This window comes from Mustela putorius, unplaced genomic scaffold (assembly GCF_011764305.1).
Source record: "Mustela putorius furo isolate JIRA1106 unplaced genomic scaffold, ASM1176430v1.1 tig00000698_pilon_pilon_pilon, whole genome shotgun sequence".
Taxonomy (NCBI): Eukaryota; Metazoa; Chordata; class Mammalia; order Carnivora; family Mustelidae; genus Mustela; species Mustela putorius.
In genome coordinates, this window is record NW_025421449.1 from 4,839,241 (window position 1) to 4,862,382 (window position 23,142).

General features: G+C 44.9%; 1 protein-coding gene across 4 annotated transcripts; it reads left to right on the forward strand.

Annotated features, from left to right (window-relative positions):
* Positions 1–47: 47 nt before the first annotated feature.
* Positions 48–23,050, forward strand: SEC24C (SEC24 homolog C, COPII coat complex component). Of its 4 annotated transcripts, XM_013044295.2 has the most exons (25): positions 110–199; positions 383–641; positions 2,144–2,343; positions 4,414–4,549; positions 11,104–11,279; positions 11,491–11,862; positions 12,368–12,504; positions 13,829–13,897; positions 15,177–15,288; positions 15,607–15,734; positions 16,913–17,051; positions 17,263–17,378; positions 17,551–17,675; positions 17,825–18,016; positions 18,226–18,319; positions 18,530–18,646; positions 19,003–19,173; positions 19,688–19,784; positions 19,886–20,031; positions 20,256–20,394; positions 20,539–20,657; positions 20,752–20,931; positions 21,176–21,367; positions 21,592–21,681; positions 21,827–23,050. In XM_013044295.2, exons 3-25 carry the CDS (start codon positions 2,172–2,174, stop codon positions 21,965–21,967), a joined length of 3,360 nt encoding a protein of 1,119 aa, XP_012899749.1. In that variant the 5' UTR covers positions 110–199; positions 383–641; positions 2,144–2,171; the 3' UTR covers positions 21,968–23,050. The 4 variants fall into 4 exon arrangements, with proteins under 4 accessions (XP_012899748.1, XP_004769476.1, XP_012899749.1 ...); XM_013044294.2 differs by lacking the exon at positions 383–641 and having other exon boundaries at positions 48–199; XM_013044296.2 differs by lacking the exons at positions 110–199; positions 383–641 and adding an exon at positions 1,503–2,048.
* The last annotated feature ends 92 nt before the right edge of the window (positions 23,051–23,142 follow it).

The following is a 23,142-nucleotide window of genomic DNA, read 5'->3' on the forward strand; positions in this document are numbered from 1 at the left end:
TGCTGGGAGGGGGCGGTGGCGCATGCGCGGCATCCGGGTTCTTGAGCTCGCGTCTACTGCAGACGTGGCAGAAGGAGTGTTCGGCCCCGGAGCATGGGGGAGGAACTTCCGGGGACGACGCTCCGGCCCCCTCGGAACCGGAAGTTGGGCCTGGGAGCCTTGACGTTAGGAACGAAGTCGAACCTGGATCTGGAGCCGGGTGAGGAGTGGCATCGGGAGGTTGGTGGGTAGGAAAGCAGGGGAGAGGCAGGAATATCATGGCCTGATCGGGGTCCGGTCTGAGAAGGAAGGGAGGAGCCTGGGGGCGGGGCACAGGGAGAGACCCTCGCCTCACGCATCCATAATCCTGGATCAGTTCTGGACCCTCCCTTCTCTCCTCCAGGCCCAGGTTCCGGCTCCCGCTTCCTGCCCGGAGCCTGTTGAAGGGCGCAAGTCGCTCGATCTCCATGCTTAATGGACCACCCCTCTCGTCATGGCCCGAGAAGCTAGTTTGTCTTCTTGGTCTTGATGCCTGGCGCGCCCAGCCTCCACAGCTCGACTACTTTCAGAGTTCTAGGAAGCTTGCCCCGCCCCCTGGGTTGTCACCCTCGGCTGTCTACCCAGAATGGAGTCCAGACTTGAGCCTTACTCCAAACTCTTGGGTGTGAGATTATTTCCTGGCGAAGAAGCTCCTTTCCTCCGACCCCCGCCCGCACCCTGACTTTAGGAAGATAGAGGGGAAGGGGTCATCCGTCATGCTTAGTGTTGTGACCTGTGCAAGGTTTAGGATTTGGAAGAACAGTTCCTGGGATGGTTGTAAGGTTAAAGAATTCTAGTCCAGAAGCAGCTCAGTTTTTCTATAATCAGGATGACCCTCTCTAACAAATGGGAGAGGCCCATTGTTCTACTGCAGCAGCTGTGAACTGTCCTGCTTCTTGTGCCCCATCTGTCTATAGAGGAGTGGGAATGATCAGGTTGTTTAGATGTAATTAGACAGTCTTATCCTTGGAAGGACCTGGAAAAGGCCCTCCAATTCATTCCTCTGTTGCTGGGCAAGATTGTAATAGCTTTAGTGGTGGCCTAGATTCATGACAAGCATTAAGGAAAGCAGAAACAGAATAGTTGGAGGAGTGCATGGGATTTGGGATACTCCTAGCTCCTCTGCTTGAAGGTTAGATAAATGATCTTTTTACATGAAATTTAACTTTGTCATTGATCCTTGAACTCTTTTCCTAGGTAATTGTGAGAAGTTTTTGTGCCTGGCCTGCACTTAATAGTGTCTGGTACCCTACTAGAGTTTTGGGGTATCCTTTGCCTTTAATGATTTTTTTTTTAAAGATTTTATTTATTTGTCAGAGAGAGAGCAAGCACAGGCAGACAGAATGGCAGGCAGAGGCAGAGGGAGAAGCAGGCTCCCCGCCGAGCAAGGAGCCTGATGTGGGACTCGACCCCAGGACAATGGGATCATGACCTGAGCCGAAGGCAGCTGGTTAACCAACTGAGCCACCCAGGCGTCCCGCATTTAATGATTTTAATGCTTCAGTTCTCAAATCCAACATTCTTTTGGTGGAAAGACTGGAAATGGAGTAGCATTTGAATTGTTGCTGTTCAGCCAAAGAATTTCATTTCTCTAATCAGTTACTCTAAAATTTGTCTTTTGAGGAGGAAGGAATTTAGCTGATATGTTTTATATGTGTAGCCTGAGTGATTACAAATGACTAGGACATTAGAGGGTATTCAGTTTTTGTTGAATGAACCCATGCTAGAGTGAATGAGTTAGAAGTGGGAACGTAGTTTCAGTTACTTAATATCACAGTAGTTCATCAGTAGCAGGACTCCTTGTGTGACTAGACACTAGAAATCATTACCACTGGAAAATGGAGGCTGTTGCCCCATTCCATTGGGCGTGTCTGAAGTTGAAATTTATACCCTTTTGTCAGTGATAAAGCATGGGGTTCACAGTAACAAATCTTTACTTTGAGGAGGTAATCTGGCTACTGGCTGGGACAGAAAATGATAAAGATCCTGTGGTAGTATGGGAACAATTAGACTGATAACTGCCTGATAAGGTCAGTCCTTTTTTGTGTCTACTTCCTACCTTCTATAGTTGCTCTGTCTTTAGAAAGTTGATTTCGACTAATTTCTCACTTCTGTTTCATCTTAGGTGAGATCGAGTTGGGGATGCACTCATAATGAATGTCAACCAGTCAGCTCCACCTCTGCCGCCATTTGGGCAATCCCAGCCTGTCTACCCAGGGTATCATCCATCCAGTTATGGTGGGCAACCAGGCTCCACAGCCCCCCCAACTCCCTATGGAGCCTACAATGGCCCAGTACCAGGCTGTCAGCAAACACCTCCCCCAGGTATGTTTCCAAATTTCCTTTGAGCTAAGGATGGGAATCAGTAGTGTTCAGGTTGGGTGGTATTGCCCTACCTAAGCTGCCTAGAGAGTTGGGGTGGCTGGGATTGAGGAACATGACTCTGGCTCTCAGGCATTGAGAACTTTGTGGGCAGTCTTCCCTTTCCTGTTTTTATGGAGTTCTTCCTTAAGACATCTAGTGGAAGCACATCTTCAGTTTCAGGGGCAGTTCACCTCATGTGAGTGTCACCCTGTACAGCCTCAACTGCCTGCTTTGTTCACAGCTGGAGGGCAGGGCTGTGGTCACAGCTCCTCCAGAGCCTGTAACCAGGATTGAATGTTTCCTGTTGACCTAAAGTCTCCCTGAAATGACTTGTTCTTCATATATGTTGATAATGCCTCTCACTGAATTAACGGTTCTATGCATAATTGACCCTTTGACAGATAAACTAATTCATGGATAAAAAGTGTGGTGTTTGTGTGCTTCTCCTATCTTTCTGCTCATATCATTCTTTGCCTTTGCTTGAGTTTCATTTGCTTCTTAGATGCTCTGTAATATCAGGGCAATAAGAGAAAACTAATCTGGTCCTGCCTTTGGATCAGTGTTTGGCTTTTAGATTACTTTTGCAAGAAGAGCGGCTGGTACTCTATGGATTGTCCGTATGGCTTTTTGGGAAATGGCTAACAGTAGATCTTTGATTAGGCTAGCTGAAGACTTAGGGTATGCCAAACATTTTATGCTTTTTAAGATAGTAAGTTCTATGCAGGGATATGGGGAAAAGAAGACACCAAGGAGGCATAAGTAAAATTTGGGAAATGAATGAAGTATTACCATTTTAATTATAATTTAGAAAAAAATTTGTAAAGTGGTCAGATTAGGTCTCAGGTCTTTGGAAGAGCCTTATTCTGGGTTGAGACTTTGGCTGGACAGAGTCCATCTCCAAACTCTCAAGTCCTGGCTTATCAAAATGGAGTTTGGCATTGGCATAAGAGGAAGTTTTGTTATTGAAAGGAAAACGTATCTGTTTCTGTGATAGCTAGCAAGCAGGTTCAGATTAATAAACCTGTAGGCAGTTTCTAAATTGTCAGATCTCTACCAATTAACAGAGCAAAAGAAAAACAATTGTTTGAACAGGGGTCAGCAATATTTCCAAAGTGGTGTACCAACTTACTAATTCCCTGCATTTCGTGTGGGAAGGATGGTTGGGGATGGTATGCAGAAAGAATTGTTGGGGGAAGTAGAAATAGTTTTGATGCATCTCTGATGAGCAAAAGGATGGAGTACAGCTTTTATGAAGACAAAGGTGGCAGACTAATGGGAAGGCAAATCAGTTGTCTTGACTGAACCACTGGGCAAAATCTCCAAACTGTCAGAACATTTCCCTGAGCCATGTGATATTGGAATCATCAACACTCAAGAAGTGGATGAAAAGAAGATGGTTAAGATAATTAGAATATATGAAAAAGAGGTTGACAGAATGGTCTCCCCAAGAGGAGCCTTTCTTTACAATCTAGTTCAATAGATTACTTGATCATCTTCTGTATCAACTTTCCCATATGCTCTAAGTTTCTGAGTTCCGGAGTCGGATCTTTTCCTTAAAAGAGTTGATTTCCTAGGGTGCCTACCTGGCTAAGTTAGTGGAGCATATGACTCTTGATCTTGGGATTGTGAGTTTGAGCCCCATGTTGGGTGTGGAGAATATTTAAAATTAAAGGGTTTTTTTTTTGTTTGTTTTTTGTTTTAAAGAGGTGACTTTTCATTGAGGGTAAAAACATTAGACTGATCTGGATTGAGTAAGAGCGTATAGTGATCAGGAAGCCTCTACATTCTTGTAGTTCTGCTTACAGCTTCACCTGTAGTATATCTGTCTAGGAGAGTGGAGACACTGACTGATCATCCATGTTCAGAATCTGCTGTAACTAGAGTTACATGTTCGTTCTATCCTTTTGATTGCAAAGCTATAGTATTGGGCCAGCGAAGGTCTGAGCTTATTTATCCTTGCTTTACATTCCTTGCTCAGGGTGGAGAAGAAAGTTATTTCCCAATCATTTAGTTTCTGTCCTTTACCCTCAGGTGTGTCAAGAGCCCCGCCTTCTTCAGAGGCACCTCCAGCCTCAACAGCACAGGCCCCTTCTGGCCAGGCTGCATATGGCCAGTTTGGCCAAGGAGATGTACAGAATGGGCCAAGCTCCACTGTTCAGATGCAGAGGTATGTACTTAGGTCAACCTAAAATTGGTTTGATGAAACTAGAAGAATTAGGAATGGATGAGGGCCTGTCTCCTTCTTTTTCTTTGCCTTTCTCTTAGATCCTCTTTTCACTTCCCTCTACTTTTTTGTATTTTGTTTTCATTTTTCCAGGTTACTGGTGCTACTGTTGTCCACTCTGTAGATCATTAACCCATCTTCATACCTAAGTTCTTTTGTGTATTCTTTCTCTTTCTGTGAACTTGAGTTTTTTCTTTACTAGACATATATCTTCAATAATTGTTACAATCCGGGATGCCTGGGTGGCTCAGTGGGTTGAGCCGCTGCCTTTGGCTCGGGTCATGATCCAGGGGTCCTGGGATTGAGTCCCGCATCAGGCTCCTTGCTCAGCGGGGAGCCTGCTTCTTTCTCTGCCTCTGCCTGCCTCTCTGCCTGCTCGTGTGTACTCGCTTGCTCTTTCTCTCTCTCTCTGGCAAATAAATAAAAAATCTTAAAAAAGAAAAAAAATTGTTACAATCCTACCGAACCTATCTCAGGGAGAAACAGGAAAAGGGGATCTCAGATTTATCTCTTATATACAAGGGTCTCAGTACAGTAATACTAACACAATCACAAATGTGATTACTAAAAACAGTATATTTTAAAAATTTTGGATATACTGTCCTTATTCTCTAATAATTTTTAAAAATATATTTATTTTTATTTATTTTTATATTTATTTTTATTTATTTATATAAAAATATATTTATTTTTAAAAAGAGGTGACCTTGATGGATTCAATAGTAGAAGTAGGGAATCAATCCTATTAAGAGGTTGTTATAGTAGTTCAGGTTTAGGATGGTAATGGTAGAGATGGTGAGAAAGAGATCTGGGATATGTTTCACAGGTAGAGTCAATAGGATTGGATGTGAGATAAGAGTAAAAGAATAAGTCTGGATGTCTTTTAAGTCTTTAAGTCTTGCTGGCTTAAGCAACAGCAAATGGTGCTGTTTACTGAAGTGAGGTATATTTGAAGAGGAGCAAATTTTGGGGTTTATTGAAGGGTTTTATTTTGTACATTATAGGTTTAAGAAGCTACTAGCTACCAAGTAGAGGTATTGAATATGTAGTTGTATATACAAATCTGCAGGTGAGGAATAATGTCAGGACTAGAGATAAAAATTTGGGAGTCTTCAGCATAGAGATGTTATTTAATGGCATAGGACTAGATGAAGTCATTTAGAAAGTGATCACTGACAGTAAAGAACAGAATTGTGGGGTCGTCTGGGTGGCTCAGTCAGTTGAGCGTCTGCCTTTGGCTCAGGTCGTGATCCCAGGTCCTGGGATCAAGTCCTGCATGGGGCTCTATTCTCAATGGGGAGCCTGCTTCTTCCTTTACCTGCTGCTCCTCCTGCTTGTGCATACTCGCTTTCTCGTTCTCTGACAAGTAAATAAATAAAATCATTAAAAAAAAGAAAACAAAAGAAAGAGAATTGAGAACTGAGCCTTAGAGCCTTGGAGCTTACCAGCATTTTAGAAGGAGGTTTGGGGAGGGGCCATGAAAAGACAATGAGAGGGATGCCTGGGTGGCTCAGTTGGTTAAGCCACTGCCTTCGACTCAGGTCATGATCCCAGGGTCCTAGGATCGAGTCTCGCATCAGGCTCCTTACTCATTGGGTAGCCTGCTTCTCTCTCTGCCTCTGCCTGCCGCTCTGCCTGCTTGTATTCTCCCGCTCGCTCTCTCTCTCTCTCTCTGACAAATAAATAAATAAATAAAATCTTCAAAAAAAAAAAAAGACAATGAGAGCAGTAGTGAGATCAGAGATTAGCCAGGAGAGCGTGGCATCCTGAAACTAGGTGAGGAAAGTATTTCAGGAAGGCAGGGGAGTAATCAGCTATGTTATTTGCTGCTGAAAAGTAAGACAAGGACTGAGAATTGATTGTTGTGTTGGGTGAGGTTTGGCCTCATAGACAAATGTGGTTTCAGGGAGATATGAAGACAGCTGTGTAGTTGGAGTGAGTCAAAGAGTTTTACTTGAGTAGTAGATTAATACAATCTGAAAACCCTTTTGCTACAAACATCTAGAAAGGAGATAGAATATAGAAGCAAAAAATGTTTTTCAAGTGCATAATCAAGCTTAAAAAGAAAAAGTGAGGGGCGCCTGGGTGGCTCAGTGGTTTGGGCTGCTGCCTTCAGCTCGGGTCATGATCTCAGGGTCCTGGGATCGAGCCCCGCATAGGGCTCTCTGCTCCGCAGGAAGCCTGCTTCTCTCTCTCTCTCTCTCTCTCTCTGCCTGCCTCTCTGCCTACTTGTGATCTCTGTCTGTCAAATAAATAAATAAAATCTTTAAAAAAAAAAAAAAGAAAAAAAAGAAAAAGTGAAATCCTCATGTACTAGAGACCAAGTGAGAACTGAAAATCAAAGTGGTAAGTAGACACCGTGGCTGCCTGTGGAGAGGGCGGGAATGATCATTTTAAGAACTTGAGGACTTCAGTTTAAGGAGGTACTGGGAATGAGGGTCCAGAAAAGTCCTTGGGCTTTTCTGCGCTGGTGTTTGGTCTTGAGATCTTATCTGTGAAGTGTAGTCCTGGGCCGCACTTTCAGTGAACAGGTAGACTAGGAAGAAAATCTGCACATTGTTACTGGTTGATATTAAGGAATCTTTTATTTCTTGTGGGTTGATTGTGGGTAAGTGGTGGGAAGAACGTCTTAGGACTGCAAATGGACACAAGGGAACTTCTTGGGTAATGAAAGTGTGCTAAAATTAGGTTCTGGTCATGGCTGCACAACTCTATAAAATTTACTAAAACTCATTAAATTGTACACTTAAAAGGAATAAATCTAATGGTATGGAAATTGTATTTCAAAGCGTTTTTTAAAAAAAAATGTCATCTTTGGTGTCAGTACTGTTGGAGTATTTTATAGACGGAAATATGAAACAACCACACTTCCTCAGCTCGGGCTGTAAAGGATTCTCAGAGGGAAAAAAGAAAATTGATTAGGCTAAACAGAGGCTATTAGAGGAAGCAGACAGTGGACTAGTACCTTGAAAGCGTTAAGGGAATACAGTTGTCATTGTAGAATTATGTACCTAGCTGAGAGGAAGCACAAATAAAGACATTTACAAACAGAATCAGAGTTTACCATGTATAGACCTTGGCTGAGAAAATTATTAAGGGATAGGCTAAGGAATAAAAGGAAAATAAACCCAGAAAGAAGGATCTTTTTTTTTTTTTTTTTTTTTAAGATTTTATTTATTCATTTGACTGAGAGAGACACAGTGAGAAAGGGAACACAAGCAGGGGAAGTGGGAGAGGGAGAAGCAGTCTTCCTGCTGAGCAGGGAGCACAATGCTGGGCTTGACCCCAGAACCCTGGGTTCGTGACCTGAGCTGAAGGCAGATGCTTAATGACTGAGCCACCCAGGCACCCCAAGAAGGTTCTTTAAAAAGAAAGGGAAGGGGTGCCTGGGTGGCTCAGTGGGTTAAGTCTCTGCCTTTGGCTCAGGTCATGATCTCAGGGTCCTAGGATTGAGCCCAGCATTGGGCTTTCTGCTCAGCGGGGAGCCTGCTTCCCCCTCTCTCTCTGCCTGCCACTCTACCTACTTATGATCTATCTCTCTCTCTGTCAAATAAATAAATAAAATCTTAAAAAAAGAAAGAAAGAAAGGGAAATAAGAACTCAAGACCTAGAGATGGAGCATAGACATATCAATTCTTTGGTAATGTTTGGCTAAAGGAGAAGCAAAAGCTTGAGGGAGGTATGAGGTTTTAGGGCAATTTTATTTGGCTGGATTTTTATTTTTTATTTTTTTTAAAAGATTTTATTTGAAAGAGCGTGAGAGAAAGAGAGTACAAGCAGGGGGGAGAGTTAGAGGGAGAAGCAGACTCCTTGCTGAGCAGGGATCCTGATGTGGGACTCAGTCCCAGGAACCTGGGATTATGACCTGAGCTGAAGGCAGACATTTAACTGACTGAGCCACCCAGGTGCCCTCACTGGATTTTAAAAAACAACATAATTGAGATATAACTGACATGCCATGTAGTTCTCCCATTTAAAGTATACAATACAGTGGATTTTAATATATTCATAGATACGTGAAACCATCACCACAGTTTGAGAACATTTTCATCACCTCAAGAAGAAACACCATATTCTTTAGCTCAGTAGTTACTATTATTTTGCTTGTCCTTCATTCCCCCTCAACCCTAAGCAACCACTACAGTAGTTTCCCTTTCTGCAATCCATAAGCAGATCATCCTCTCTCTGAGGTACTATCAGAGGGTTAGTAGTACAATAAGATAAAGAGAACATATTAAAAAGCCATTCAACTTCATAAGTAATGAGAAAAGTACAAATCAAAAGCGTAAGATTCTACTATGTATCCATTAAAGTGGCAAAATTAAAAAGTCTGATAGTCCCAGATGTTGCAGAGGATATGGAGTAGTAGGATCTCTTATCCACAGGTGGTTGGATGCAAATTAGAACAACTACTCTGGGGAAATAATTTGGAATTATCTGTTAAAATTAAAGAAATACATACCTTGTGATCTGGCAACTCACTTACAGATATATGCCTTAGAAAAATTCAGGTATATATAAACAAGTATATGAGTGTTCATAGCAATGTTATTTGTAATATTAAAAAATTAGAAAAACTGAAATATCCATCTACATTAAAATACTTCAGTAAATTATGATATTTATTTAGTGGAATAGCATTTAGTAATGACAGGCAATGCCATTATAGGTGAATTTCAAAATCATGGTTGAACAAAAGACGCCACACCCAAGGAGTATGTATGATGTGATTCTATTTACAAAAGTTTAAAAAAGTGACAGAACTAAACTATGGTTTGTTGTTGTTTTGGCAGTGGGGAGAGACAGAGAGAGAGGCTCGACCCTCGGACTCTATCTTAACAACCCTGAGATCATGACCTGTGCCAAAATCAGGAGTCAGATGCTTAACCAACTGAGCCACCCAGGCACTCCTGAACTATGTTGTTTTAAAAAGACAAGGAAATGAATATTAAGAAGTTAGGAAAGTAGTTAACCTCTGGGAGAAGAAAGGGAGCTGTGATGGAGGAGAGGTACAGGAGGCCTGTGGTCCTAGTGTTCTATTTCTTGACTTGCTTTTTAGTTACATTGGTGTTTGTATAATCATTAATACATATTTGTTTTATGTATTATTTCTATTTCCATTATATTTTACAATTAAAAGTAAAGTACATTGAACTAAGATCAGATCTGGGCTGTATAGTTCTAGCTTGTTTTGCTGCTTATACTCTTCGTGTCTTACTTTTCTATCTGCTCTGTCCTCATTTTACTGTGAGGGTTAAATTAAAGCACTTAGAGATGCTTGTAAGTTGTAAAGCTATTTACAGATAATATTACTAGGGCATGTGGTAGAGTAACAGTGGGTAGTTGATATAGTTGATATAGTTATACATATTAAAGAAGTAGTAACCATGGAATATAATTATTCTGACAAGGATTTATGTGCATTGGCCATGGAGCTAATGGTATGTTTGTGGTATGGAAAACAAAAAAAGCAAAGCCCATCAAAGAGCTTAGGGAGGTGTAAGGTTCACTGGCATAACAGTCAGAAAATAGTAGTTGAATGAATGAATGAGTGAAAAGTGTTAAACTGCAACACTGTAGGAACTAAACAAATCAAATAAAATACAAGTTTTTTAGTAGAGACAAGCAGAAAGGATAAATCAGAATTTCAGTGTAACTGACTATTGTTTTGAAGAATTTGATTCATTCGTGAAATCCCATATGGAGCTTGTTATGTATAATAATCTATGTTGGAGATTTCTATGGTAATAACACCATAAAGCACCACCAGTGCAGTTCCTCATGGATATGTAATGATACTGGAATGATTCTGTATTTATATTAATGTGCCATCTAATGCCATGGGAATGTCCAGTGTAGCTATCCAAGTAATGAGGCTTTTACTAGATAAACCCAGCTAGAAGGCTATCTGGTTTATGTCCTGTTTCTCTAGTCCCCTCTGGTAGAGTTGGCATCATCTTTGTAATTAGTACAAAATGTCAAAGTCAGCTGACCTACTTTGCTCCTAACACCTTTGCCAGGATAAAGTAGTTAAGTACTTTGGTTTAAAAGTTAAACAATCAAACTGCATTTGTTTGATCCCCCATTGGTTAAGTGCCTATTGTGTTAATGCTTCTGCACACTTTCCCTTTCAACTTCTTCAGGGCTTCTGTTTAACAGTACTGAGGTATTTTGTTTGTTTGTTTATGAGGTGGTTTTTCAACACAAAGGATTAAGTCAGAGGAGGTGATAATCTAGTAAACATTTGGTCTGAGGGTGCTTGGCATATGTTTGTGGAGTGAACCTAATGGAAAACAAGATTTGCCATGAATAATCATAGTGCAGATCATTAGGAACATAACATATTTACAAGTATACAAAAGTACAAAGCCATTGAGGAGCCCAGATGATAGTAATATGCCGTAGAACAGTACATTTTCTTATATGATGTGGAGCTCCTGCCAGCTTTGAAGGGGGTCCTAGCCTGCGTGTCACCTCTGCCTTCCTTGTCTTCACAGGTTCCCTGGGTCTCAGCCCTTTGGATCAATACCACTGGCCCCTGTGGTCAGCCAGCCAACTGTGCTTCAGCCCTATGGCCCTCCCCCAACGAGTGCACAGGTGACCGCCCAGCTGGCTGGAATGCAGATCAGTGGTGCTGTGGCCCCAGCCCTTCCCCCAGTGGGGCTGGGCTATGGTGAGTAGCTATGACCACAGGAATGTGACTGTCCCCTTCTTTTTAGAAGCATCAGACTTTGGGGTATACCTGCATCCCTTTTATTTCTTGTGCTTCTGAGTGCCAGCAGATGGGACAATCATTCCTGCCCCTCTCATGTGGAAAGGGAGCGATTTACTGAATAAGAAGGCAAAATCACTAGAGATCTGATTCTACCTCTTCTACTTCTCAGGCCCACCAACATCGCTGGCCTCAGCCTCAGGAAGTTTCCCCAACTCTGGTCTGTATGGCTCCTATCCTCAGGGCCAGGCTCCTCCCCTTAGCCAGGCCCAGGGTCATCTTGGGGCCCAGCCTCCCCAGCGATCTGCCCCACCACAGGCCTCCAGCTTCACATCTCCAGCTTCAGGGGGTCCTCGGATGCCTTCGATGACTGGTCCACTCCTGTCTGGACAGGGTTTTGGGGGGCCCTCCTTGAGCCAGCCCAACCATGTGTCCTCACCTCCTCCTCAAGCTCTGCCCCCTGGCACTCAAATGACTGGGCCCCCAGGACCACCGCCACCTATGCACTCCTCCCAGCAGCCAGGCTATCAGCTGCAACAAAATGGTGAGTTTTCTGCAAGGTCTGTCTAGGGGCCAAAGCCTTCAGCTAGTCAGGTGTTTTTGTTTGTTTGCTCTTAGTATTGCTTGTTAGGTGGTGAACTAGGTGGATAGTTTCAGGGCATTATTACTAGGAAGTAGGGTTTATAAGACGTTCTTTTTTCTTTTATTTTTATAAGATTTATTTTTTTATTTATTTGACAGGCAGAGATCACGAGCAGGCAGAGAGGCAGGCAAAGAGAGAGGAGGAAGCAGGCTTCCTGCTGAGCAGAGAGCCCGATGCGGGGCTCTATCACAGACCCTGGGATCATGACCTGAGCCAAAGGCAGAGGCTTAAACCCACTGAGCTACCCAGATGCCCCTCTTTCTCTTTTAGTTCAGATAGTGTGGTCTTTTTCTGGATGGTTATTACCTCAAAATTCTACACTTAAAGGAGTCCGGTCATTTTCCTGAGGCCCTAAGAGATAGGGAGGGGATTTTGAATTTATCAGCCTTGTGCCCTTGTGTCTCAGGTTCCTTTGGACCAGCCCGGGGCCCTCAGCCCAATTATGGAAGTTCCTACCCAGGAGCACCCACCTTTGGCAGTCAGCCTGGGCCTCCTCAACCACTGCCTCCTAAGCGCCTGGATCCTGATGCCATCCCCAGCCCTGTAAGTCAATACTTATGTGGTCCTAGGGATGGAGTTTTTGGCTGCCAGATAAGTGAGTCAACCTAGATGAGATGTTTGCCTAGCGTTTTCTGATTATGTTCCCTTTTCGTTCATCTTCTTGTAGGTATAAAACCAGTTCCTTTGAACTGGAACTTGGTAGGTATAGAACCAGTTCCTTTGAACTGGGACTTCTGCCCCCCAGAAGTCTTTTGGGGGGCACTTTTGCTCCATAGCTGGGCAGGGAAGGAAGGGAAGCCAAGAGTGATCAGTAGTGTCAGTAGAGCACTGGTTGAGTGCTGCATTCTGTCACTATTGGACATAGCATGGTAACCTCTGCTCTTGGAGTAGTAGGGGGGTCCAGGTCGTATCCTCTTAGATTTGATAGGATGGCAGTCATCTTAATGGGTGGAGCTGGTGGGAATTAACTGATGGTAGGTGTTAAGAGAAGGAAAGCCTCACTGGTGTCTCTCTGTCTCTAGTTGGACAGTGTTTTAGGAGGAAACCTACAGTACTTTTGTTGGCTAGAATCCTGCTGTGTAGATGAGAAGTGATCCACAGTTTACAAGGGCAATGTGGGGAAGCTGTTTTTTCCCAGGAAGAGAGTGACTCACCCTTAGAGCCATCATCAGAATCCTTAGGCCTTCCTTATCCTCCTTGGAATCGAGGTTGGGACTGTACTCCTAAGTAGGGGCTACTTTATAGTTCTGTCTACAACATTTGCTCTGTCAGTTACCTCACCATGCTTAGCCATTGTCATATTCCATTCTGTTCTCTTCCCTCTTCCTTTGGGGAATTACCATGGTGAAGGACCCTGTTGGCTAAGAGTGACTGTAGAGGATTAAGCAGCCTCTCCTTTTCCCCTCCTTCAGGGAGAACAAGAGTCTGGTCTGGTATAAGGAAAAGCTTCTTTAAGCATTAGCACAGTCCTTAGATGGGAGGTTTGTCTTTTTGGAAGGAATATCCTTCTTCCTCCTTCTTAAGGCTTCTCCCCTTCAGCCTCTCCCTGTAAAACCCCTGCTTGCTTCCTGTTTGCCCCTTTGTCCTTTGAACTGGAACTTGGTAGGTATAGAACCAGTTCCTTTGAACTGGGACTTCTGCCCCCCAGAAGTCTTTGTACATCATAGTCTGAGCCATTAAAGCCTATGTGTTGGGCCAGAGAGGCTTGGAATTTCTGACCTAGAGAGGGCCTGATTTCAGCAGTATGAGCTGGGCTCCAGCTGTTCATGTCTAACTCATCAGGGTCGAGAGAAGTAACATCTGCTTCTTGTTCTTTTGTCTCCCTCCCTGTATTCCCCTGCTGCCTTTATTATTAAAACACTAAAAGCAACTCAATGAGCTGCCTCCTCAGCAGAAAACCAGGCACAGAATAGACCCTGATGCCATTCCTAGTCCAGTAAGTGCAGGGGGTGGTGTGTGTGTGCGTGTCATCCCTGTGTTAATGCCACCCATGCATGCCTGTGACCTCATCTTCACCTCAACCACCATGTTCATCCCTCTCCATCCTCTTCCCTTAGTTTTTCTAGACCCTCGCTTTTACCCACCAGAAGGATGTGCATGTCTCAAATCACCATGTAATGAAATGACAAGCCGTTAGCAGTGCTTTGAGTATGGGATGGTAGATCAGGCTCTAAGGGTGGGGTCAGGTGGCATGTTAAGCTTTGGTTTTAGTCCAGTTGGGTCTTCCGGTGGCCTGCATGTGACATTTGATAGAACAGGACAAAGTGGAGTGATAGGTTCTTCCCCTTTGGGATTGATTTGTCTACAGCTTATGGAGAAACTTTGGGTAGGTGACTACAAATGTGTAAGTTTGGGATACTGGCATTTCTCACAGGGGAAGAGACTGCTGGTTTGGGAAAGCGTGGGCCACATTCTCATTGGGAGAGTTTGTTTGACTCTGATACATTTCTAAGCTTCAACTCTTAAGGATATGGAGTCTTATTCTCCATTTACTTTTTCTGGTTTTACCAAAGGTTATCAGCCTACACAAAGTTCTGATTGCCAACTTTGTAAAATCTTTTTTTTTTTTTCCCCCTTTGCTGGGTCTGTCAAAATGTGGGGGACTGAGGATTGGGCTTGTAAAGATCAGGTACTTAATCCTCTTCTCCCATATTGACACACTGATGCTTACTTGAAAATAAGGCAGCATCTGCTTCCTCACCTTACCTGGTCATTTCTGTTTAATCCTCTCCTCACCCTGTCCCTTCTACTTTCATTGAGTCTAGAGTCATTCCAGGTAGATCCATTTTTACATGGTTACCGTTGTCTGTTTTCCTGCTCTGACTCAGAATGTGTCTTGGTGAGAGGATTGGGAGGGGAGGTGTGCTGGGGGAGGGAAGTGGAATCCAGTCATGTTGGAAGGTTTGTGATGAGACCTGGAGCTTTCCTGGACTGGGGGGAATAGTGGGGTGGTCACCACAGATTGGGGATCAGGGTAATTCATAAAGAAGCCCATTCTCAGTGTTGCCTGCTGAGCATTTTGCTGCTGATTATAGAATGGAAGATTGGCCTTGTAGCACCTTATGTGATCTCCAGAAGGAGAGCATACCTGGTGCATGAGGTATTCTTAACAGATTACTGGTTTCCATGCTGTAGCTCTAGCCTTTCTCCTGGCTCTCCAGGACCTGGTACTTGCTTTCTTCTGTCACCTCATTCATTTTAGTTCTTCCCTACAGATTCAGGTTATTGAGGATGACAGGAACAACCGGGGTTCAGAGCCATTTGTTACTGGAGTACGGGGACAGGTGCCACCCTTAGTCACCACCAACTTCCTGGTGAAAGACCAAGGTAAGGAGGGTATTAATTTCTCTCTAGAGGGCTTTTTCTACTATGGGTAAACTTTTATCAGTTTTTTGGGTTTTTTCAAGCTTTATTTGAGAGAGAGAAGTTGGGGTGGGGGGAGTGTGCACACGGGGAGGGGCAGAGGGAGAGGGAGAAAATCTCAAGCAGACTCTTTCTGAGCATAGAACCCAACCTAGGGCTCTACTGTGAGATCATGGCCTCACTGACCATTTAGCATTTTGGGGGGCAATGGGTGGATCAGCAACGGAGAGCTGGTGTTTGGAGGGATTCTTTGATCTGACCCTGGTTTTCTGCCTCCTCTAGGGAATGCAAGTCCCCGATATATCCGATGCACATCCTATAACATCCCTTGCACATCTGACATGGCTAAGCAGGCTCAGGTGCCCTTGGCGGCTGTCATCAAGCCACTGGCAAGGCTGCCACCAGAGGAGGTAAGTCAGGGAAGGGACTAGAGTATAATGAAAGGGAGGAAGAGGGGGAAGAAGACTTATTCCTAGAAATGATTCTGGCAGTCATAATGGAAGAAATCTTGGTTGGGCAAGAAGGGAGATTATCTTCAGTAGCTTTCTCTCCCGGGCCCATGCCTGACAGTTATGGTTGGGATGAAGGGAAAAGCCCAAGAAATTCTTGGAGGGGAGCAGGGGCCCTATGGGAGACAAACTATGAAAAGAGGTATGACCAACTTACAGGGGAGGAAGGCAGAGGCCTCTCATGGCATGGTCATCTCCAGATGATTAGTACATTATCCTGTTTTTCTTCTGTACTTTTTGTCATTCCAGCTAAGTTTGGGAATGTTAGGACAGCATATAAGAAAAAAAGGTAGATTAGGGTCCAATAGTCCTTCTCTTACCTGACTTGGGCCCTGATTTATTACCTCAGTACCTGAAATCAGCATGAAAAGAGAGAGTGAGCTTGTCAGCTGCTCTGCCAGGCTTTGGTAGGATACCATCATGTTTATTCCGAGCTTACTGAATTTAGGGTAGATTTCTCTGTAACTAGAAGCTCACGATGCAGTTTATATCCTGCCTCTTTCCATCTTGCTCTGGTTTTTTTTTTTCAGTCTCTGGGTCTCAATGGGGATGGTTAGACACTTGGGTGCTGATCTCTTATCTATAGGGTGACATGTGCTTGGGACATTGGTAGTTGTCACAGAAACCCAGGGGTGGAGGAGATCATTGTTAGAGATGCTTGGCTGGGGAAGGAAGCATAGAGTTAAGATCCCTAGGGCAAAAAGTGAGGAGAATTGAAGACAGGGCCAGAAATGAGAATCCTAGGTTATCTTTGGCTTTCTCCTTACATGCCTATGGCAGCTCCTTATTTCTCCATACATGCCTATGGGGTCGGGCCACTTTCACAGTTCTTTTCTTTCAAAAAGTGGAATTCTGGAGATGAGGAATAAGAAGAGGGGGCTATAGAATTTGAACGCTTAAGGATGTTCCTGTGACCAGTACCCTCATCATTTATCTTCATTCCCCTTTACTGTACTCTCCTCAGGCAAAATACCTTAGCTATGCCCCCCTCCCTTCAGGTTGTTCCTCTTTATCTCTTGGCATGTGTCTCAACCCACTGTAACTTTCCACTCTCTGAGCCCCTCCCTTTTGCTCCTTAGGCTTCACCGTATGTCGTGGACCATGGGGAATCTGGCCCTTTGCGCTGCAACCGCTGCAAAGCATATATGTGTCCCTTCATGCAGTTCGTTGAGGGAGGGAGGCGCTTCCAGTGCTGCTTTTGCAGTTGTATCAATGATGGTATGTTCGCGAGGGCTGGGATTGGGGGGATGTTCTTCTGTATTGCGTCTCTGTTACTCTCTTTCTAGTGAGATAGGTGAGGTTCCCTTATTTAGGAACTGGGGAAGTAGGGCACGTATGGGGATGTGGGGCAGTAGAGTGAGCTCAGCCAGGCCAGACTTATTAAGATTGAGATAGACATTTGAGTAGTATTCTGTCATGTTCCCCACAGTTCCCCCCCAGTATTTTCAACATCTGGATCATACCGGCAAACGTGTGGATGCTTATGACCGTCCTGAGCTATCCCTGGGCTCTTATGAATTCTTAGCCACTGTAGATTACTGCAAGGTAAGGGAAAGTAGCATGGGGAGAAACAGTGGGTGGCAGACAGTGAGACAGCTAAGAATTGCTGTGTTCACTTCCCCTACTCTTTCGTTGTCCCCTTTGATGTTGACTTCTCTCTAGTCACCTATCAAGCTTACCAATCCCCCTCTCTCCCCAACGTTTCCTTCCTTTGCAGAACAATAAGTTCCCCAGCCCTCCTGCCTTCATCTTCATGATTGATGTCTCCTACAATGCCATCAGGAGTGGTCTTGTTAGGCTCCTCTGTGAGGAGCTCAAGTCACTGTTAGACTTTCTACCTAGGTGAGATTTATGGAGACAAAGTGTATCCCTTGGATAATCACTGGGGTGTGGGTGGTTCTGGGTTGTTGACTCAATAAGTAGAGCTTGAGGTCATGACGTTGGCTGGTGAAGAAGGTGGCAAGTGTGGGTAATGATGTTACCTTTTACAGGGAGGGCGGAGCAGAAGAGTCAGCAATCCGAGTTGGCTTCGTCACCTATAATAAGGTGCTCCACTTCTACAATGTGAAGAGCTCATTGGCCCAGCCACAGATGATGGTTGTATCTGATGTGGCTGACATGTTTGTGCCACTGCTGGATGGCTTCCTTGTCAATGTCAGTGAGTCTCGGGCAGTCATCACCAGGTAAGAGCCAGATTATAGAGGTAAAGTGGGAGTGGGGTGGAAACAAACACAGGAAGCCAGACAGCTGAACAGAGGGGTCAGCAGATGGACAGGGACTGTGCCTCAGGAGTTTTCAGTCTAGGGGGCTACATGATTCTTCAGAGGATTAAGGACTGAGGAATTGAGTCTGGATAGCAGTTTTGATTGCTTCCCATCACCTGTTTCTCCAGCTTATTGGATCAGATTCCTGAAATGTTTGCAGACACAAGGGAGACAGAGACAGTATTTGCCCCAGTTATCCAGGCTGGCATGGAGGCTCTAAAGGTAAGGTTAGAACCCTGACAACTTCCTCTGCCTTGCTTTCCTCTGACCATCTTATACCCTGGGATATAATTACTATTTCTTTAGTGATTGAAGACTGTCCAGTGAGTCTGCATGTGTGACATAACTGGCACTGAATAACGGCAAGGGAAGGGATGAATGAATAATAGCTGAATAAAGGAAAGAATGAACAAGTAGTCTTCTCTTTCCTAGGCTGCTGAGTGTGCAGGGAAGCTGTTTCTGTTCCATACCTCCCTGCCCATTGCAGAGGCCCCAGGGAAACTGAAGAACAGAGACGATAGGAAATTGATCAACACAGACAAAGAGAAGGTATGGGATTGGGAGATGGGGGGAGGACTTTCCATGACAGAGGAAGGTGGTGATTCTTTGCAATGCAATACTCTTAACTTTCTTGATTGGGTACTAGGACTAGACACTCTGTTCTTTCACATGTCAAGTCCATGACTGCCAACTTTGTCCAGTGCTCCTGCACTTCTCTGTCCCATTTCATCCCAAAGCCCTTGATAGATTCTTTTTTTTTTTTTTTTAAAGAGAATGTTCTACTACTGTTGCAAATACCTATGAAGTAGATCTGAAGTTGTGCATATATTTGAATATCCCATATTAAATACATAGTTCTCAAGTAGGGTGGAGCTATTTGAATATTTTCTTCTGTTCCTCCACAGACTCTGTTCCAGCCTCAGACAGGTGCCTATCAGACCCTGGCCAAAGAGTGTGTGGCCCAAGGCTGCTGTGTAGATCTCTTTCTCTTCCCTAACCAGTATGTGGATGTGGCCACGCTCTCTGTTGTACCCCAGCTCACGGGTGGTTCTGTCTACAAATACGCTTGCTTTCAGGTAGGGCATGGGACTCTGGGTAGCAGGTGGGAGTGGGACTGGGAATGTCTGCTTTACATGTGGAGCAGCTCTTTAGCTACTGACTCCTTAATAGGAATCCCGGTGGCAGAGGAAACCCTATAATCTAAAGAAGAGAGCCATAAGGGTAGTGGTTAGGAGCATGGGGCTTGGAAACAGTCCTGGGTGGTTATTCTGGCCTTCCCAGAATACTAGCAATATGACCTAGGAGAAATTACTCATTTATTGCTTTTGTTTCTTCATCTGTAAAATGGGGTTTTAATACTTCTTAATTAAGATCTGTCATTAGAATCAGGTAGTTATACGTAAGGTTCTTAATGTGGTACTTGGCACATAGTAAATGCTTAAAGGTGTCATTATCATTATCATTATTATCATCATCTTCACTGCTATTGTTATTATAATTCAGCAGGTTGTAGCATGGAGGGGATACAGGGAGATAGACAGCAGGTTGTTATGTAGTCAGTGATGTGACTCTGCTCCTGGGGGGCTGCAGGTGGAGAACGACCAGGAACGGTTCCTGAGTGACCTGCGTCGGGATGTACAGAAGGTTGTTGGCTTTGATGCTGTGATGCGCGTTCGGACAAGCACTGGTCAGTCCTGGTTAGAGAAGAGCAGGCGGGGGACTAAACCTGGGAGGGAGCAAGTGGCACCTGTGATATCTGTAGCCCTGACCTTATCCCTGTGGCCTCAGGTATTCGTGCTGTAGATTTCTTCGGGGCTTTCTACATGAGCAATACAACAGATGTGGAGCTGGCTGGGCTAGATGGGGACAAGACGGTGACTGTGGAGTTCAAGCATGACGACCGGCTCAATGAAGAGAGTGGAGCCCTCCTGCAGGTAGTGGGCGGGAGGCAGGGCCTGGGGAGAAAGTGTCAAGTATCACTGTACTGGATATAAATAGGCTTCAGGGAAGAGGGTTGGAGGTGGGTGGAGAGGACTAGAAGAGGCCAGGGAAGGGATGGCTCATCTTTCTTCTAGCTTAATAATCCAGCAAAGGAGCAGTTTTACAGAGGGCTTTGGTGAAGGAAGGGTATGAGTTCTCCCTTTCTCCCTTCCCCTAGTGTGCCCTGCTCTACACCAGCTGTGCTGGGCAGCGACGGCTCCGCATCCACAATCTGGCCCTGAACTGCTGCACGCAGCTGGCTGATCTGTATCGAAACTGTGAGACTGACACGCTCATCAACTACATGGCCAAGTTTGGTGAGGGTAGAGGCAGGGTGAAGTGGGATTGGGGCTGAAGGGTGATTGTCAGTGATTCAGCATTCCCAGGTAGGTGTGGTGGCAGGAAAGTAGGTGCGATGGGGTGGCCAGCCAGTGACTGTGCTGTCTCCATTTCCCATCCAGCATACCGGGGGGTCCTAAATAGCCCCGTGAAGACTGTTCGTGATACTCTCATCACTCAGTGTGCCCAGATCCTGGCCTGTTATAGAAAGAACTGTGCCAGCCCCTCCTCGGCGGGACAGGTGGGCAAGCACCCTGGAGGAATTGTTGGGACAAATGTTTGCATTTGGGAGAGATTGCTCATGATCATTAACTTTATTTTGATAACCCCTGCAGTTGATCCTTCCTGAGTGCATGAAGCTACTCCCAGTTTACCTGAACTGTGTGTTGAAGAGTGATGTCCTGCAGCCTGGAGCTGAAGTCACTACTGATGACCGTGCCTATGTCCGACAGCTGGTTACTTCCATGGATGTGGCTGAGACCAATGTCTTCTTTTATCCTCGGCTTCTACCATTGGTGCGACTGAGGGCTGGATGAGACATTGTGTCCTGAGAAAGGGGCATCATAGGAGGAAGGGAAGGGTTATTATTATCTGTTGTCTGACACTAGTGAATTTGTTTTCAACCTGCATTATCTGATGTAATTTTCACACTGAAGAAGTTACTGAGAGATAGAGCTTTCTGAAATTTCATGGGGAGGAGCCACAAAATGTGTCCTCAGTCCTTGGTAAATAACCTTTTGCCCCCTTCCTTTTGTCTAGACAAAGTCTCCCATTGAGAGTGCCACTGAACCACCAGCAGTTCGAGCATCTGAAGAACGTCTAAGCAATGGGGATATATATTTGCTGGAGAACGGGCTCAACCTCTTCCTGTGGGTGGGAGCAAGTGTCCAACAGGGTGTTGTCCAGAGCCTCTTCAGTGTCTCGTCCTTCAGTCAGATCACCAGTGGCTTGGTGAGGGCAGGGAGTCAAGGGGAGTATGGGTGTGGAAATGCATTTTTGGATATGAGTGGGAGCCAGTAAAGTGTGTGCTAGTCTACTTTAATACCAGGGAACATTTGAAGAGGAGGGATGGTGCTTCCTGGGCTTATTACAGATGATGAATAAACCTGTGCTGCCCCATTTTTTACTGGACTCAGAATATCTTACTATAAGGATAAATGAATTTTGTGTTGCAGAGTGTTCTGCCAGTTCTGGATAATCCGCTGTCCAAGAAGGTGCGAGGCCTCATTGATAGCTTAAGGGCACAGAGATCACGGTACATGAAGGTAACACTGACCTAAATCCTGGATTTCTTACCTTGTCAAGTCCTCTCCTAGAAGGGGAGTGGGAATAAGTGATGGGATAATGGGAATTTAGGGCATGTTTAATTTCTTTTGGCCCTGCCTCATGACCCTATTTTTCTGGCCATAGCTTATCGTGGTGAAACAGGAAGACAAGCTGGAGATGCTGTTCAAGCACTTCCTGGTGGAAGACAAGAGCTTGAGCGGGGGAGCATCCTATGTGGACTTTCTCTGTCATATGCACAAGGAAATTCGGCAGCTACTGAGCTAGAGCAAGTGGGTAAATGGCATAGGGTGCCAGGCCAGCTTCCAGAAAGTACTCCAGGATGGCAGAGAAATTGGATATCTAAGTCCATATCTAAGTCATGTAAGCTGACCTCAATCTCTTTGGGGGGAGGGGGAAGTATAAGGAGACACCTTTCTGGGATCAAGTATCCAACCACTCTGTCATGTCCTGCTGATGGAAGGTGCCCCTATCTCCTCGCATTACCCTCCTTTTCCTGCTAATCCTGTCGTAATGAATGTAGTTTCTCAGTTCACTGTATATGATTCGGTGTTGGGGGATTTGGAGGCACCCAGACTCTGGCAATATTATGTGTCCCCTTGGACCAGCCTCCAAGAAGAGAGGGGCAGGCAGGAAGGAGTGGGAATCCCAGGGTTACTATGGGGGGGGCGGGGACTAATTCAGCTCAGTGTCATCAACAACTTCCTATATTAGGGATGAAACATACAGGTGCACAAGAGCTGGGGTATACAGTGGAGAGAGAAGTGGCTGGTCATTCCTTCTTGGGCCTGGAAGTCGGCAACCAAGTCAGAGTTAGGGAGAGTGGTTGATTAGCTTTTCTCTCTCTCCTGCAATGATGATCACTCAGTGGATAGAGGCACATTGTCCCGAGATGAATGAGCCTGGGAAATAAGTTGCAAAGCATATTAAGACATGGGAGAGGTACCAGCCTCTTTTCCAGCTGGAGAGGCTCCAACACTGGATGGTTCTGTAGAGAGCCTGGTCATCAACTTGCAATACCTCACAGAGCCAGCCCCTATCCCACTCTGAGTTCCCCCTGGAAACACTGCTTCTCCAAGCGGGAGTTGTTGGGGAGAGAGTCAGTGGCTGCTGGAGCTCTGTTCTCTCCTGCCGGGACACCACTCCAGCTTTGGTATTGACAGAGTGGCTGATAGATACCTTCCAACCTGAACTGACTGGGGCAGGACAAGGGCTAGGCTTGATGGTGGCCAGGCTTGTCTGCTCCCAACCTGGGATGCCCCTGCTCTGGACCTCTCATTTCTCCTCATTGGTTTATTTTTCAATGCATCTTTAATTTGTAAAGAAATAAAATAAATTAAGATGTAACAATTAGTCTCATTTTTACTTGTAATTTACCACTGTTCCCCCTGTTCATTCCGGTTAGGCCTAGTACTTCCCAGGAAGTGGCTGGCTGAGCAGAA